The 16,477-nt window shown below is 41.2% G+C and overlaps 2 protein-coding genes across 2 annotated transcripts; both read right to left on the bottom strand.

The window, feature by feature from the left end:
* Positions 1-4,844: 4,844 nt before the first annotated feature.
* Positions 4,845-10,288, bottom strand: LOC311493947 (calcium-independent phospholipase A2-gamma-like). The gene is made up of 8 exons (XM_084552768.1): positions 8,106-10,288; positions 7,814-7,966; positions 7,575-7,732; positions 7,234-7,328; positions 6,978-7,149; positions 6,838-6,895; positions 6,516-6,710; positions 4,845-5,912 (listed from the first exon to the last, which is right to left on the bottom strand). The coding sequence occupies exons 1-8, from the start codon at positions 9,498-9,500 to the stop codon at positions 5,454-5,456; spliced, it is 2,685 nt and encodes an 894-aa protein (XP_084408894.1). The 5' UTR covers positions 9,501-10,288; the 3' UTR covers positions 4,845-5,453.
* A 905-nt stretch (positions 10,289-11,193) lies between these two features.
* Positions 11,194-13,892, bottom strand: LOC311494384 (uncharacterized protein). Its single transcript, XM_084553410.1, has 3 exons — positions 13,467-13,892; positions 12,805-12,993; positions 11,194-12,708 (listed from the first exon to the last, which is right to left on the bottom strand). Exons 1-3 carry the CDS (start codon positions 13,611-13,613, stop codon positions 12,514-12,516), a joined length of 531 nt encoding a protein of 176 aa, XP_084409536.1. The 5' UTR covers positions 13,614-13,892; the 3' UTR covers positions 11,194-12,513.
* Positions 13,893-16,477: the final 2,585 nt, after the last annotated feature.

The raw sequence follows: 16,477 nt of genomic DNA, 5'->3' as shown, positions 1-16,477 counted from the left end.
GGAAAGACATAAAACACAACTTTTGTGAAATTTTGATAAAATAAAGTAGATTTAACCCGCTGTTAACTCATACAGACTTCTTAAACATTTTACAAGTGGGAGGTCACTAGGAAAACATTTGGGAAATACTGATTTTATACATTTATATTTATACACTGTAAGCATTTCCAGTGCTTATTTAATGAAAAATCGAAGTCTGAAAAATAACTGTGGCCTCCAGGTCAATGTAAGTTAAATATATCCCACTAAAATGTAGTGAAGTGGAAGTAAAGTGACATCTAATGTCAAACTGTCTTTAAATATATTTATTTAAATAATGTACTTAGTAAGTACTTTAGGTCCACAACTGTTTCAGATTATCAAACTGAATATTTTCATATGCAGCACAAACAACCCAGACAACATTTAACTGCGTTCCAAGCAGACAGCATCTCAGACATGAAAATGAATCCTTTGAATGCCTAACAAGAGGAAATGTGCAGGGATTATATTTAGGAGTCCGATTAAACAAAAAGAATTCATTAGATGCCCTTTCCAAAATATTTAGCTATAAATATGTAATGAAGCAAGCATTGTGTTAGGTTGATGAAAACAAAAAGTTATGAGAACCTACCTCTCTCATGTAAAGTCAATTCAGGGCTCTCTCCTCCCCATCTCTGCGGCTTCCCTTGTGTTCATCAATAATCCTGTGACTTTTCTCCAGGAAATTATTCTTGTTTGCGCAGTAAAGCAATTAATGCCTCGGTCCCTCAAATATCAGGTCAAGAACCCTAGAGGAGTTGATACACATCAGTAATTGAGTTTCTGTCTGTCAGTGCCACTTACACTCTGCCCACCCATCTCATGAATAATGAATGAGACCATACAACACCTACACATCACCCACTTCAATGTTCGGGCCGAGCTGAACTCACCATCAATCGCAATCACAAAGTTTCCGGGAACTTAATAAATAAACTGAAGTTCCAGGAGATGAAATCTATTTACAAGTAGGAGAAGATTTTATATAATTTATATAATTTTCCTCAGAGCTGAATAATGTTTGTTTTCTATTAGTTTCACTGAGTCAAATGAAAGCACAAAACCCACCCAGATTATGTAGAATTTGCATTCTTGTTGGTTTTTCATGACATCAAAATGTGGGCTTCATTGTTGACCAGTGGGAACTGAGCATGAAAGCAATGTCTGTTTCTGCCATATGAATTTCACATGTGGCAAATCCCAAGTCACATAAAATCCTGGCAAAGGCTGGGAATACGTCTACGTACTTCTCAAATACATTTCCAACATCTTTCCTTTGAATTTAACTCCCCCCACTTTTCAAAAATGGCAGTTAGGAATTATCATCTTCTTCACATTTTTCTACACACAGCCATTCACAGACACAAAGGAGAAGAGGAAAAGGCCATTACCATTCATCTGAGAAAATCCTACAGGAGGAAGAAGCAGTTATCTTTTCTACAAATAGTGCCAAAGATGCAGGAGAAGCTCTATTTGTTTTAGACAATAGCCATCCTGTCAACAGAGTCCCGACCTGTGTAGGCTTTCAGGCATTCTCATGGGGCTGCATATACAAACCAGCACTGACAGAGCGAAACAATAGCCTGGTGGGGAGGAGGGGTAAAATGAGGTGGCCCTGCAAACTACAGATGACATTAAACGTAGAACTAAAACTTCCATCTAAAAGTCTTTTTAGCAAAAAGGACTGATGCTTTCTCTCTGTGACAGATTTTATTTATTTTTAATCATATTTTGGCTGTCAGTTCACATATGACATAAACCACAACATCTCAGTAGCTGATGCTCTCTGTTCTCTGGCTCTGATCTCTGTACAGAAACATAACCTAACTCGCCCCAAACAGAACTCAAAAGGATAAGGGTTATGTTGAGCTTCTTGGATCTCAGAATGGACATTTCCCTCCAAACATTGGACTGAAGCAGGCCTGGAAGTGAGCAGTGATCAGTGCCATGCACCAGATTGCACACTGAAGAGGCACAGAGGCGGACAGAGCCAGCTCAGTGACGACAAAAAGGTCTCTATGCTCGTGGGTCTCCTTTGGCACAAGTGCCCAGGGCTCGGGTAAGAGCAGATGGCATGTGAGATGGAGTGTTCGACCACACAAGCTGCCCGTTCAGACGCAGAGCACCTTTCATTTGCACTTTGACGTCACTGCACTGGGGTGAGCACAAGAAGGGGATGGGGAGAAACTCTTCCTGAGCAGAACGCTGCGCTAGGTTACATCACTGTCAAAACAATACTGCCTCTCAAAACTCAACACTGACTTTATGCTAATGTTGACATGCTCACCGTATGCTTACAAGTGCTGAAGTTTAGTGGGTCTTAACAATCGTGATTTAGCTTGTGGTACCATTTGGCACTTTTGCACTAAACTCAGAGTAGTCTAAGAACGTTGCTACTCCTGGAGACGGTACTAGAGGAAGTGACCATAAAGGCCAATTTTATGGTGGCACTGGCAGAAAAGTCTCAGGACCATTAAGGTCATAGGGATACATTGTGTAGGCAACAAAAAGTGTGTCAGTCCAAAAGTATGTGTTGATATATTTAATCAGTTGCATTAAAAATAAGACCTGCCAATGGCTCTAGAGGGTGAAGCCAGGAGATCACCAGGATCTTATGGGTCTATCTTCTGAACGTCTTTTTTTGGCATGGAAAACCCAAGCAAATCCCATGATATGTGCACCATAGAATCTTCCAATGTGCAGCGCATATTTGCACATCTGCACATCTGCACTGCACAGCCAGCAAGAAACCTTCACCTTCACTCATCACCCCAGCCACAAACTGTTCAAGTGGCCAGAAATAAGAGGCTAAGAAGGAGCTTCTTCCCCCAGGCTACTCGTCCCATGAACACTCTCACACGTTATAACTGGGACTCACAAGGACTTTTCATGCACTTCGCACACATGATACTGCGACGTTGCTTTATTAATGTTGCCACCTCACTGTTACGCAATAATTTGCACAGTCAGGAGTTGTTACTGTTTTATTTTACCGCCGCTCTCTAAGTAAAAACCTTGAACCTTGATATTTGCAGATATTTGTACCAGAAGTGTTGCGTGGACCCACACTGCCATCCACAGAGCCATGCTGCTACTGTAGCTAAAAATACAGAGCCAATGAATATTTATTGCTATAAATACACAGTTGTATGAAGTCTGTTTCTGATAAACAGTATACTAAGTACAGGCAATTAATGTAAAGTTGTAAATCTCATTTCTCACTTTAGCGTCACATCAAAAAAAATTATGTTGATTAATCCCTGGAGTGGGAGGTGCATCAATATGTAGTGTTCACTCTCTTAGAAATCTGCTGATGCAGTAGTCAACCAGGCCCACTTCTCAACTCACACTATGACATCATTAAAACCTTGACTTCCATTGATGCCCGTCAAGCACCCCTCCACATGGCAATACACACCACAAACACTGTGCTGCTCAGAAGCGTCTTAGAGTACCGTCTATTATACACCCATAACAACAGAAAACGTACATTTAATGAATGCTAGGACTCCTACCTTTAAGTTTTTTTCTGCTTGTTGCACTGAAAGCAGACTCGGACACGTTCTTCTCATCTTCTGTCACATTAGATTCACAGCAGCCATCTCCCCTCTGAGCTTCACTTTCCCAGCACTATCTGGCTTTAGTGTTATTTTTCACTCCATCATCTTAAAACAGGTGACAGAGCGAGATAACAGGAGCCCATCGGGACGTCTGTCCTTTGCCTGAGTCACACGCCTGGCAAACAGGGCCTGGGAGACTGTTATAATAAATCCATTGTGAAATCCACACATAAATATAACGTCATCTCCATCGTGATGGTGGCTGAAGCTACAGAAACAGAAGTGCCATGTCATGCACGAGTTGGTTGATTACATTTAGGTGTCATCCAGAATCTAGCACAAATCGCCAGGAGCCTTTTTAAGAGGTGAAATAATTTTGGTATTTCTTCATGTGTGCTGTTTCTGATTTTCACAGTGTTAGACGGGGGGTGGGTCACTGACCCTGTATCTTCACTCTGGCTGGCACGAATACATACTCTCTCTCACACAAAGCGTTTCTGTTTGGAACAAAGTCAGTCCATTGTGGACAGGGAGGGCACGGCTTCCAGACACATGGGGGGGATTTAACCCGTCACATTCAAGTGGCTGGATGGCTTCTCCTTCAATTATAAACTCGTAAAGACTCCAGCAAGTTAAAGAAAATTGGACATTTAATATTTCCAAGGAAAGATGACAAGGAGGTGTTGTCATAAATATAATTTTATTTACAACCAGTAAAATGCCCATAAGTACAATAATATACATCAATGTCACAAGAAAACATAAATTATAGCTTATATTATTCCATGATACGGACATGTACATTCTTAAATACAATAATAAAGATACACCGATGAGGCATAACATTATGACCACCTTCCTAATATTGTGTAGGTCTCCCTTGTGCCTCCAAAACAGTTGTGACTCATCAGAGAATGGACATGGGCCTTCTGAGGGTGTCCTGTGGTGTCTGGTGTTATTAGTGGGGGGTTGAGGGGAAGGACCTCTGTTGGATCAGGCTTCTTGCAGTGCATCCCACAGATACTTGATCAGTTTGGGATATAGTGAATTTGGAGGCCAAGTCAACACCTTGTGCTGTTCTTCATGTTTTTTTTTTTTAGTTGTTCCTTAACCATATGTGTGTGTACCTGTGTCAGGCTGCATCCTGCTGGGAATGGCTGCTGCCATCAAGGAGTGTCATTGCTACGGGGTGGGGGTGCCTGGTCTGGTCTAGGTGGGTGCTACATTTTCTCAGTAACATCCACATGAATGCCGCCAGGTCCAAAAGTTTCCCAGCAGAACATTGTATTGTCATACGTATTGTCAGATGGTTATTCAATGTTATTCACTTCACCTGTCAGTGGTTTTAATGTTGTGGCAGATCGGTGTCTAGCTTATATTACAATCCATGATACTGAAATGTACATTCTCAACTACGGCAATACATATATAGTGATGTCACATGTGCGCATAACACTAAGCTTTTTTGATAAAGTGCATCCAAGTGCTTATTTAATAGAGGTGTGTATTTGTGTCTTTGAGAAGTGAAAACACAATGAGGGAGTGGACAAAATCTTAAAACCCTCCAAAATTTGATCTGTGTAGTGCGGCACAGATGATGCAGCAAGTGAAATCACCTTATACTGACTTTCAAAATGGTGGATATGATGCATGTTGCTGATCATTATATAATCAATCTCAAATACACTATGCAGTTTACTTTGTGGTTGTAACTTCAGCAGCAGGTTGAGCTCATCACAGTCCATTCGTCATCCCATCCACGTCTCCAGCAGTCTCTTCGTCTCATCATCTCGTCTCCACCACCAGTGCGTAGACCCTGGAGGTTGTCTATTCTAAGCATGACATTACCCTCCCCCCTCAAATATGTTGTCATCACATCAGTCTCTGTTTCATCTCCCAAGCCCTCTCACTCATCCAATCCTTAGTTCTGCTAACAGACGAGCGCTCTGCCCCGAGCACCAAACACAATCTGGCCAGTTTGAGCCGGTTTCTCTCCAAGTAGTTCTGAGTGTCTCTCTGAAGCTGGTCCAGGGCCCCTGGTCGGTTCTCATCAAGGGACACCACGGCACTCAGCATGGGGTTGAAGCGGAAATAGACGTCTTGGGCCAGCAGGTCATCTAAAAGGGTGTGGACCCCTTCGGTGTCCGTAGCGCTGCAGATCAGGTTGCTGATTTTGGCCCTCAGGCTCGTGGAGGTGGCGGGTCCCCTCTTGGCGTTGTCATAGCGACCGGTGCCAAGGGACAGCACACATTGGAAGTGTTGGTTGGGCCAGAGCAAACGGCTCTCGTGGACAGCCAAGGCACAGGGATTGTTGAGGATAATTCCTCCATCCTACAAAGAGACACAGCACAAGGATGTCAGGATCTCTGGAGTAGAAGAAAGTTGAAGATGGAGGGGAGTTAATGAGGGAATTCCACCTCAACATCCATGGCTGATGGGGCCTCGACTAAAACATTTAACCCCCAGACTGTTCCCTTGGCACTGCATGCTGCTGTCAATATTCAGTGCAACAAGGAAAATCTCCCACACTCTGCCTTGCTGTTTGATTTCTGCTTTCTTCTATCGCCAAAGCATATCATCATTTCAGGGCACTTTACAGTACAAAGTAACATCAATACCTTCCAGGGTTACAGAGAGAAACCCATAAATCGCAGCTAGGTAAAGACTTACTATGTACTATTTAAAGTGGTTCAGTCTGTGTGGGATTGTTTTTGTGTTTCTTTTCAGATGTACTCTTCCCTGATGCACATGTCGCAGCAAAGCTCAACAAAGCTCAAAAAAACTGAAGCTGCAGGTGACAAATATCAGTAAGTCCACCCTTATACCATCACATTTGATTCATTGCTATCATAAAGATAACACTTAGATGACAAAACTAAACCATGCCTGTAATGAAAGTTTCAATTCTTGTACTGAAAAACTATAGTTTCCAACCTGATGAATGTCACTTTGTAAGGTGAACTCCTGGAAGTATCCCGGGGCAGCAGATGATGCCCGCACTGCCTGCCACATCTGGTAGCCTGAGCCTCCTGAGTAGCGGCTGAGAGAGCCTGGTTTGTGGTTATAGTTGCGGAAGACGAAGGCCTTAGGACTGGTACCCCAGTTTACCACCGCGCTGACAGCTGAAACCTGCAACAGAAATCATCGTTAAACTTTGCAAACTTAATATTCTTTGCTTGAAACTAAGATTGGTGTAGTGTGGAAATAGGGAGGGGATCAGAAAACCAGCTTCTGTGGTAAAGTTCAGTGTTCTTACCTTGGGACTCAGCTCATCTCTAGCTGTTTTAATGAGCACTCTACTACCCAGCTTCTCTCTGCATAGGATAGAAAATATGTTCAGAGCAGCCTCATTAAAAAATCCACTCATTTCAAATTTAGAATCTGTTCTGTGCATACCGTAGTATTGTCTCCCAGGTCTCAGTGTTGTAGTAAGAATGACTCCAGCCCATCTTCATGGTGCCAACCAGCGGGTTCTGCCGGAACACTTCAGAGCCAAATCGACGATACATGTCGGCGCACTCCTCTAGAGAAAAACGGGCCAGGCCCAGCATGAAGGCCAGGACGGCGCCTTTAATGAACAGAAACAGAAAAGTATGGTGAAATTATGAATTCAGGCTGAAACGAAGATGAGTGTCACGTTGCTATCTGTCACCTGTGCTCACTCCACAGATGTAGTCGAACAGCTGGTGGACCTTTTTGCCGGTCTCATCTTCCAGTAGCTTTAACAACTGAAGAGGAACCACGCCTCTGAAAATGAAAAGTCAAAATAATAATAAATGATCAAGAATAACAACAAAAGTATGTTAACTGATGAAAACTATTTTCTTTGCACCATTGATCAGATGAAATAAACAACTGCAGATATTGCTTTGGACAGTGTGAACATATGATGGATATGTTTCACTATTTTCTTAACCTTAATAATCTAGCTCTGTGTGCTGCACGCACTGTTACAGATCCTCTTTCATTATTAATCAGTTTTCTTACGGTTACCTTGTGCCGCCACCATCAATTGAGAGCACTCTGATGCCTCGACCTTTCACTGGATCCACGTATCCGATCAGAGCGAAGGTTTCTCTTAAGGCAGCCTGAAGCTCCTCATTGTGTCTGTAGGTTCGCCTCTGTCTCAACAACGTGGCTGCAGTTTTCTCCTGGAAACGCACGTTAACTTTAGTGAGACCGACGAGTTTATCAAATGCCAGTAATGATGATTGTTGGATTTTAAAACACACCTGCCAGATCACAGCTTTGCATGAAGGGTGGCGGATGAGGTGTTCATTGAGGGCCTCCACGCAGACAGTCAGAGCTTCTGGAGAAGAAGCCAGTCCAAGACTGCCTAGTAACCCAAGTGTCAATTCCTCTGCTTGCCTGCGACTCATGACAAGCTGACAGCATGCAACCAGAAATTACATACAATTCATTTTTATTCTAAATCTTGCCTGTGTTTGTCATTAGCGCAAGTTGAAATGGTAAGTTTGAAAAGCAAGTTTGTCAAAGACACACTCACATGTAATGTCAACTCACCTTTTTATTTAATATTGTCTGTGGTGAAGTCATAGTGGGTTTGTGTTTACTCGTCTGAGACAAAGTGCCCAAACTCAGATAAGAGCCCAGAAAATCTGGGATGGCGCTTGTCGGGTGGCGAAGGCAGTCCATAAAAGATACACTCGACCGTCTCTCAGGGGTCTCTTGGGATCTAGCATCCTTTAGATTTCTATCGCTGTCCTTATCCCGTCCGCTTTGACCTTTGAAGTACTGATTGATGTGACTTGACATCTGGAAATAGTTCTCACCGAACTTAGTTGCATTGTTGCTGCTGTGGAAAAGGCCTCCACTTTCAGGGGCGATGGCTTCCTCTTGCTTCAGATGTGACCTGGTGCTGTGAGTTTGTGAGGTAGATTGCGTTGAGAAGGGTTTCTTGTAAATACTGTTGGTTTCCACAGGCACTTGTTCTCTTCTATTCTGAGCTTCATCCGAAACTTTGGCACCAAAGTATTTATTGATGTGCCTTGCAAAGTGAAGGTATCCCTCCTCCCATCTGCCGGAGATATTGTTGGGTTCCGCTGCCACCTGTTCACTACCTGATTTCACTTGAGAAGGCGTAGCATTTGCAAAGGAGTTGTTTTGCATTTTTCTATTCATCTTTCTCTTAAGTTTTCCTCTGGTAGAAGACAAGTTCTGTAAACTCTCTTGCTCTTGAACTTTTGAAAAACTGTGAGAAAACACTGAATTAATGTGATGAGCAACGTAACTGTAGCTCTCGCCAAATCTTGTAGCCAAAGAGCTGATGTGAAATATTTGATGTGCAGATATGTCCTGGGTTGAAGGACTTGTTTCCGAGTTCTCCTGAGCACCTTTGCCTCTAGGAGTGTGTGTTACGCCTTTGCTCTCAGATGCATTTTGCTCTGCAGCCACGTTTCGACTCTGACTACGCCTCTGTGACCTGCCAATATAATCTGGAGTTGTGACAACAAGACTGGCATTCTCAGCAAGTGCAACAACATCCTTTCTCCTGAAAAACATGTTAATGTGTCTGGACAGTCGATTAAATGACTGACCAAGACGGCCTCCTCCAAGAGAACTCAGAGGAAAAATGTTCTCAGTCTCGTTTAAAATCCCGACTGGAGCTTCGGCTTTAAACACATCTCTGTTAGAAGATGAATAGAAACGCACAATCTGGGGACGCCTTGCTTCTTGGGTAAAGTCTTTGACGAAACAATAAGAGGTAGAGCTTGTGTTACTGCGCTTCACATTTTTAAAGGTAGCCTTTCTCACGAATCTTGCCAGGTGAGGAGGTGACAGCTGTGAATGACTGTGCGAGTCCAGCTGACAGTCCTTTCTGAGAAGGCTCATTGTGTACCTTATTCTGCAGTAGGTCCTTGAACTTGAACACAAGTCGGTGCTGAGGTAGCGACCCATGTTTGGCCTGATGTGGTGAGCGGCAGTCAGCTAAAGACCAAATGTCACTGTACTGCGTTAGGACATAGCAGCATACTCAACAGGAAGCTAGAAAAATACACAAAATAAATACATTAGAACAAGACTTAAGGCTGCAGCCATGTCAGAAGCTCTGGACTTATATGTTTTAGTGCATTGTGATAAATGCTAACATGTTGAAATCTTTAGCAGGTATATTTACCATGTTCAAGATAAAGATTGGTGAGTATTTTAACATGCTGACTTTTGATAATGGCCACTACACAAGTAAGTATCACAAACTTAATTCTAGGAGCATTAGAAACTTCGACTTGTTGAGAGATAAAAGATTAAGGGAGCTCTTTTATTATAAATTATTCTGTGGTCCGCAGGGATGCTCCAAATAGTTGTGGACTTTATTTCATTAACTACAAAAAAGCCAGTGTGCTGGTTACACTAAAGGAAAAGTCAAGGATTCATCAAAGTCATTAGAACACATCACCCTAAACCTAGTTGACGTTTGAAGAAGAAACTAATTCAGTGACAGATCCTTAGAGGATGACATTCTTAGAGCAACAGCAAATGACATATCCCTATAAATATCTATTGTTTCACAAATAAAACCACATAAAAAAAAAAATAAAGTTACAAAACCTCTTGATTCCAACAAATTAATTATCTTGCATTTCAATATGGACACACTTCAAATAACAAATAACCCAAGCATGAGTGTATTGTCAATATCTCATCCACGTGTCTGTTCAGAGGTACGCTGCCAATGCTGCATGCTTCCAGATTTATCTGATCAGACTGTGTACAAACATCATGTTCCACAATACCCTTTGACTTCAGCTGTGTCCTAGTACTGTGTCCCCTCAGGAATGTAACGTGAAACCTCGGAGCGAAAACACAAGTGTACACGGCCTGTAAATAACACTCTACTACATCTATGTCTGCATTTTGACAACACAAACAGCTTTGCCTTCAGTTAGTTACCCCCACGTCCTTTACTAATAAGAGATAACTTGTGTGTATAATACAGTGCATGTTCCTTGGTGGTTTCACAGAAAGTAAGGCACCCATGTTTTGTATGCAATAGTCCAGCTATACCTCAACTATTGTTGTCTTCCACTGGGGGAAGGTCATGAACCAAAGTAGCTCCTCTAACCTTGACAGAACATGTTGAAAGCGTACACTAAAGATTTACCTGAAACACAAACAAGTTCTTCTGTCCTCACAGTTCCTCTGCTTTCAAACTCCTGCTCTCTGAAGCCCAGAACAACACTTAAGACCAAACTACGTGTGTGTTTTGACATTTAATTCAATCATTCCTACGGGCAGGGCTTTAATCTCATTGGTTGAGCTGAGCTGGTGGGGGGTGGACCGGCTTGGCCAATGATCAATAAGACCACACAGGCTTACGGTCATGTGCCGCCACTGCTGACATGCACACGTCTAAAATTAGGGCGGGGGAGACAACTTAAGGGTCTCAGCGAGCTGCTTCTCTTACAGCACATTGCGCACACAAATACACACCTCCCTCCAAACAGACAACTCTGTGAATCATTACCAGCACCTTGTTTCTTAGAAACTGTGCCCTCGCTGTAAGGTACATGTGATAGAATACAATAACAAGTCTGCAGTAGTTCAGTGATGTGATCAAGTGTGGTCAAGCTTTAGATTACAGCCCCAAGGAACAGAGTTAATATGTTTTTGTTTCTTTAAAAAAAAAAAAAAAAGTAACCACATGTAGCCAAAGGAAAGGAAAAGAGTTTTATATATTAAACTTTAACAATTACAGTGAACATGAAGTGAACAAAAGACAACGTTACTGTAAATTCAGTGAAATAAACCGAAATGTGCCCACAGTATAACAGAGCATGTTTGGTAAACATCACTGTCCTACAGCCCTGACTCATGTACTGTATACATTCACTTGCCAAAACATTAGGTACACTAGTGAAAACATGCATTCTTATGTATCCGTCCTTCACAAGATGCCGCTTCATGACTGTTATTATGTTCAGTTTATGTTGAAACATTATAATAGAGGTGGTAATTCAACTGTATGATCATTTTTGGAGGTAGTAGTTTGTGGTGTTGTTAAACTGGATAGACTTAAACACAAAACTGTTTCTGTTGTTTAGCCTGGCCCACTGACTAAAACGGGATTGTCAAAGTAATAGAAACATGTGTCGGTACAACACAATATGGTTACAATAGTACAGTAGCACTACAAAGCACAGCCTCTAAAATGAAAACAGTTGAATCAACAGCTCTCTCAGTTATTTTAAGAAAACAAACATCACTTTCAAAACATTATTTCAACCAAAAAGAATCAGGGGACTTTATTGTTTTGGCTGTAAAAAGAATTTTGAATGATCTGATCAATCACAGCTGCCAATAAAACACAACTCCTTAGGTAGCGCTTCATTTGCAGCTGATATTATTTCAGACTTACAATGACATCTAGTGGCAGCTTCTTGACAGTTTGGTTCTTTATCTGCTTTTGAATGAACCTCCATCTGAGACACCGTGAATGACAGGAAATTAACTGTATTTTGCTCCAGCGATTCTCAGACTTATCTCAGTACTGTATATTTGCCAAAATATGACAGGCCTTTATACGATGTACAATTACTCTGTCCTTCACAGGAATGTTCTTTCTCTGCACTGCCACGTTTCTGATATTTTTCTGTAGCAGGAATTTCTTTTGTCGGACCGTTTTGTCATTTTTGTGAGAGGAAACATTAGGCCAACCTGGGGATGAGAATAAAAACCTGAATTCTCGAAATTCGCTTTTTTAAACCACATTTTATAATATTGAGTTCCATCTCGCAAGTTGCAGACATATTTTCTCTTCATCACTTAAACTAAGCGAGGAATAAAACAGTATTTCCCTTTAGCAGCATAAATAAAGCTTTTCATGTGAGTTTTACAACGGACCAGTGGATTCACCATGCTTTATTTATGCAGAACTTCTTAATCTATGTAAGTTTTTAACTGCTGTCAAGAGTCAGTTATTTTTTTTTTCACAGCGTCCTGTTGTGCATTCGTCCCCACGTCCGGTCCACTTTAGGCGATTCTTGGCAAAGATGGTGTAAGATTTGTCCATAAATGGCCTCACAGGTGACCACATCATAAAGCGGCCCAACCAGCCGAGCCCCACTGCACCATACATGACAGCGAACGCTGGGACCCCACGGTGAACCTGCCAACACACACCATGAGAATACATTTAGAATAATTTGCATATTTGCACACAGACTATTGCCATCTTGGTTAAGTCAGTGGAATGTGAGCTCACCCTGTCGTTCTCGTCAATCACATGCATTTCCTCCATGGCCATCTCATAGGAGACATCCTTGTATTTCCCTCCATCGTAGCCAGGCAGGGAGATATCGATAAAATTTACGTTGCCAGGCTGGTTTCTCTGCAGAAACTGGAGGAACCGGATCTCTGTCACACATATGGGACAAAGCCCATCGTACAGAACCTAGAACGGAGCAGAGAGCAGACTATGACAGCACTGCTGGCTTCAGTTTTCTGTTTCATCTCAGGATGTTTCATCTCAGGATGTTTCACTCATTCACAGAAAGAAGTTCGTAGTCGACAGTAGTAGGGCAAGAAGTTGAAAGATTATTTAGTAACATATCAATATTTAATGTATTATGCAAAAAAGTCATGAAAAATGTAACTAACTTAAACAATATCATATTAATCTGAAAATAAATAATACATTTTAAGAAGCAGCAGAATAATACTTATACTACAAGGTACAACACCTATGTAACTACTTTTCCTTTACATTCCTCATCAGCTGTATGGATTATTATTTAGACAAAAACAAAAAGTGCCCAATTTTTGTTTTCTGGACAGAAGCATTCATTAAAAACAGTTTTCAGTGCCGTTTCTGTACAGTATGTACAGAAATTAATTTAATTTAGTAGAAAGAAAGATGGAGCTCACCCTGACACCGGCAGACTCGGAGCTCAAGGTCCGGTGTTGATGGTTACAGAGGAGGGCAGGTGTCGGTCTCATCACCGCTCTTGAATTGACACAACCGGGCAATTTGGTCAAACCCGAAGCGAAGCATATTCTCACTTTAGAAAACATCTGGAGGTCAACTGCAGCTGTTAACTTGCTGACTGATCAGAAAACTAACTATGTACGCGGCTACAAAAGTAGCAGCCTCCTGACTCTGGCTGCGTTAGCAAACTAGCTAACACTACTAGCCAACATTCATGTTACACAAGCGTCAGAGTTACACAAGCAAAGGTCACCCGTTAATAGTGTTCATCACAAACTATCTTATGAAACCCTATAACTGCAAAGCAGACGCTACTTTACGTCTCTGCGTCTATATAGTATAATAACACTAAGTTTGTTAAAGCTTTAAATTTTATAACAGTAACTGTCAGGAGTTGTGCGCATGTCTGATGGAGGGGGCGTGGTGCTGGGATAGGGGTAACGCGAGATGTCCCACTCTGATGTTTCTTTTTCTCGAAAACTGCTGTAAAAACAAAGTGATAATGTTTTTACAGACGGCCTGAGTTTGGCAATATTGCAAAACTAACGGACACCTATACACCAGCGATTTTTTTTTTTTTTACCTTTTTTATTAATCATGTCTTCATGGAGCACTTCATTATTTTATGAACTAAAACCTAAAACTTAGTGTTTATTTTCCTGTTCTGAACTGAATGGACCGAAAGGCTTTTTAAAGAAAATGAAATTTAGATAATTGACAACTTACTTTGTTGGCGTGCATCAACCACATTGCCCTTTCATATGTGTCTGTCTACATATGTACATAACTATACATAAAGCTGATTCTGATGTGATTTATTTGATCGAAACCGAGACCAAGTCTTATATAATCTTCACAGAGGTATATCCTATTTTTGAGGTTTTGCATCTTGGTGTGGTAATAGTGTATTATGTTGGTTGTTATTATGTTTCATTTTCTTTCAGAGATATTTTGCAGGTGGAAGTCATCCAGGGAATAACAGGAATAAGAAAAACAAACAGACTAACCTATCTGATACTATTACAGTTACCCGGGTGTACTGTAACACAAGATTTTAGTCACCCCCAGAGTAGCACAGAATACGAAGGCCCTTAGTATGAACACACAACTTTTACACTGTTAGGAAAATGGTTGTGTGTGTGTTTAGACAAATATTTATCTGCATACTTTGATTCAGATTTTCTACTCAGAGGCATCTGGTAAACTGGGTCACTCCCCTGTTTTGTATGGTCACTTGTATTTAGCCTGTAAGCACACGTGATGAGATCAAAGGCCTTACAGCAGGGTGTTTTTGAGGGGGACAGTCTTACACAGTGACAGGGTTCATAGTCTGGGTAACACTGTTGCAAGGATTGAGCAGAGGTGAGGGCTTGTGATACGTAGAGTATGTAGAATAATGTAAATTATGGCAATGTGACTATTTCTGCGAAAATGTGCAGCTGTTTATTCATGTTCACGTCTTTTTATTTATTTATTTATTTATTTTTTACCTGTTCCCACTTCTCAGTCGTCGGATTGAACATGCCCCCTGCAGCAGCAACCAATCTAGGCTACACCCCACCAGATGGAGGCTGGGGCTGGGCCGTCGTCTTCGGTGCTTTCATCTCCATAGGATTCTCTTACGCCTTTCCCAAGTCCCTCACAATCTATTTCAAGGAGATTCAGGAATATTTTTCAGTCTCCTACAGCGAGATTGCCTGGGTTTCCTCAGTCATGCTTGCTTCTATGTATGCAGCAGGTCAGTGGCAAACATACCGTTTCAAAAAATGTGTCAAAAGCATTTGGAAAAAAAAAAAAAAAAAACTGTCACACAACCTGCATGTCACATGACTATTCCGAGAGAGCAAATTAAGTCTGTTGTAATTCTTTTGTCTTTGGCAGAGTTCCCAAAAAGGTAGAATATCTCTCTTCTGTGTGCAGGTCCTGTCAGCAGTATACTAGTGAACCGGTATGGCAGCAGACCTGTGGTTATGCTTGGTGGGGTGATGGTTTGCACCGGCATGGTGCTTGCTTCGTTTGGCACTAGTATCATACATCTGTATCTCTGTGTTGGAGTAATTGGAGGTAAATTATGCTTTCTTTTTCTCATTAATAATTAAAATGCATTAGTCATTCTCAATGATCCAGTTAACTATCCATGAAAAGTATTCACATTTAAAAATTGCACAAGGTCATTCAGATATTAAGGAGTTTTTTTTTTCAAAAGTTGGTTATGTTTTGCCTTTGTAATGTTTGCTTTCCGTTACCTGCTTGTGACTGGCCAGGTCTGGGGGATGCAGCAGTTGCGTCGGTTGTTGTGTCATGAGGGGTTTTGTTTTTTAAAATGACACATCAAATGGTTACTTAAATTGAAATCAAGTAACACTGTTACTTATGGCCTGTTGAAACATTGCTATTAAAGCAGTGTGTAAACTTGTGTTAGACCTTATTTTTTTGAAATTGAATGGATTTAGAAAATCCGCTCGTTCACGTTTTGCATGCAAGACCACGTGTTCAAAGCACTAACAGTGAGCAAACAAACCTCTCAGACTTTACACTTAATCTTTAATCTAGTAGTGACACTGGCACAGGAAACAGCTGTCCTTGGAAACAGTTACTTGATGTAAAAAGGTTTATCATTGACATACAATAAAATGCCAAACTCCAATTAATAAGTATTCTGACTATGTAAAACGTTTTTATTCTGCAGAGCATTTGATTAATTCAACATTTTTTTAGTCTATGAAGGTCAAAACATAAAAAACAACACAAAATGTCACAGTTATCTAAAAGCCTTGATGACATCCCTCTTTTGTAAAACCGACAGCTTAAAGTCAAAAGAGAGTCTGTTTACACACAAAATGACAAGCAGAGGAGCTGGTGACAGGAAATGGAACATTTCTTTTTCTCAACATTGTCCTAATGCCTCCCTAGACCATATTTAACGCTGAAAGTTGTTTAGCAACATTGC

Source organism: Chelon labrosus (assembly GCF_963514085.1).
Source record: "Chelon labrosus genome assembly, chromosome: 10".
NCBI classification, from domain to species: domain Eukaryota; kingdom Metazoa; phylum Chordata; class Actinopteri; order Mugiliformes; family Mugilidae; genus Chelon; species Chelon labrosus.
This window is presented reverse-complemented; position numbering and strand designations above follow the sequence as displayed.

What these genes read in the sequence shown, in the direction of transcription:
- LOC311493947 (XM_084552768.1), bottom strand. Translation starts at nt 9,500, where the DNA reads ATGGGTCGCTACCTCAGCACCGACTTGTGTTCAAGTTCAAGGACCTAC. An exon ending in GCAAAGCTGTGATCTGGCAG is followed by an intron (nt 7,733 to 7,813) that starts GTGTGTTTTAAA and finishes GTGCGTTTCCAG; the next exon opens with GAGAAAACTGCAGCCACGTT. An exon ending in ATTGATGGTGGCGGCACAAG is followed by an intron (nt 7,329 to 7,574) that starts GTAACCGTAAGA and finishes TTTCATTTTCAG; the next exon opens with AGGCGTGGTTCCTCTTCAGT.
- LOC311494384 (XM_084553410.1), bottom strand. Translation starts at nt 13,613, where the DNA reads ATGTTTTCTAAAGTGAGAATATGCTTCGCTTCGGGTTTGACCAAATTG. An exon ending in CCGAGTCTGCCGGTGTCAGG is followed by an intron (nt 12,994 to 13,466) that starts GTGAGCTCCATC and finishes GCTCCGTTCTAG; the next exon opens with GTTCTGTACGATGGGCTTTG. An exon ending in TGATTGACGAGAACGACAGG is followed by an intron (nt 12,709 to 12,804) that starts GTGAGCTCACAT and finishes GTGTGTTGGCAG; the next exon opens with GTTCACCGTGGGGTCCCAGC.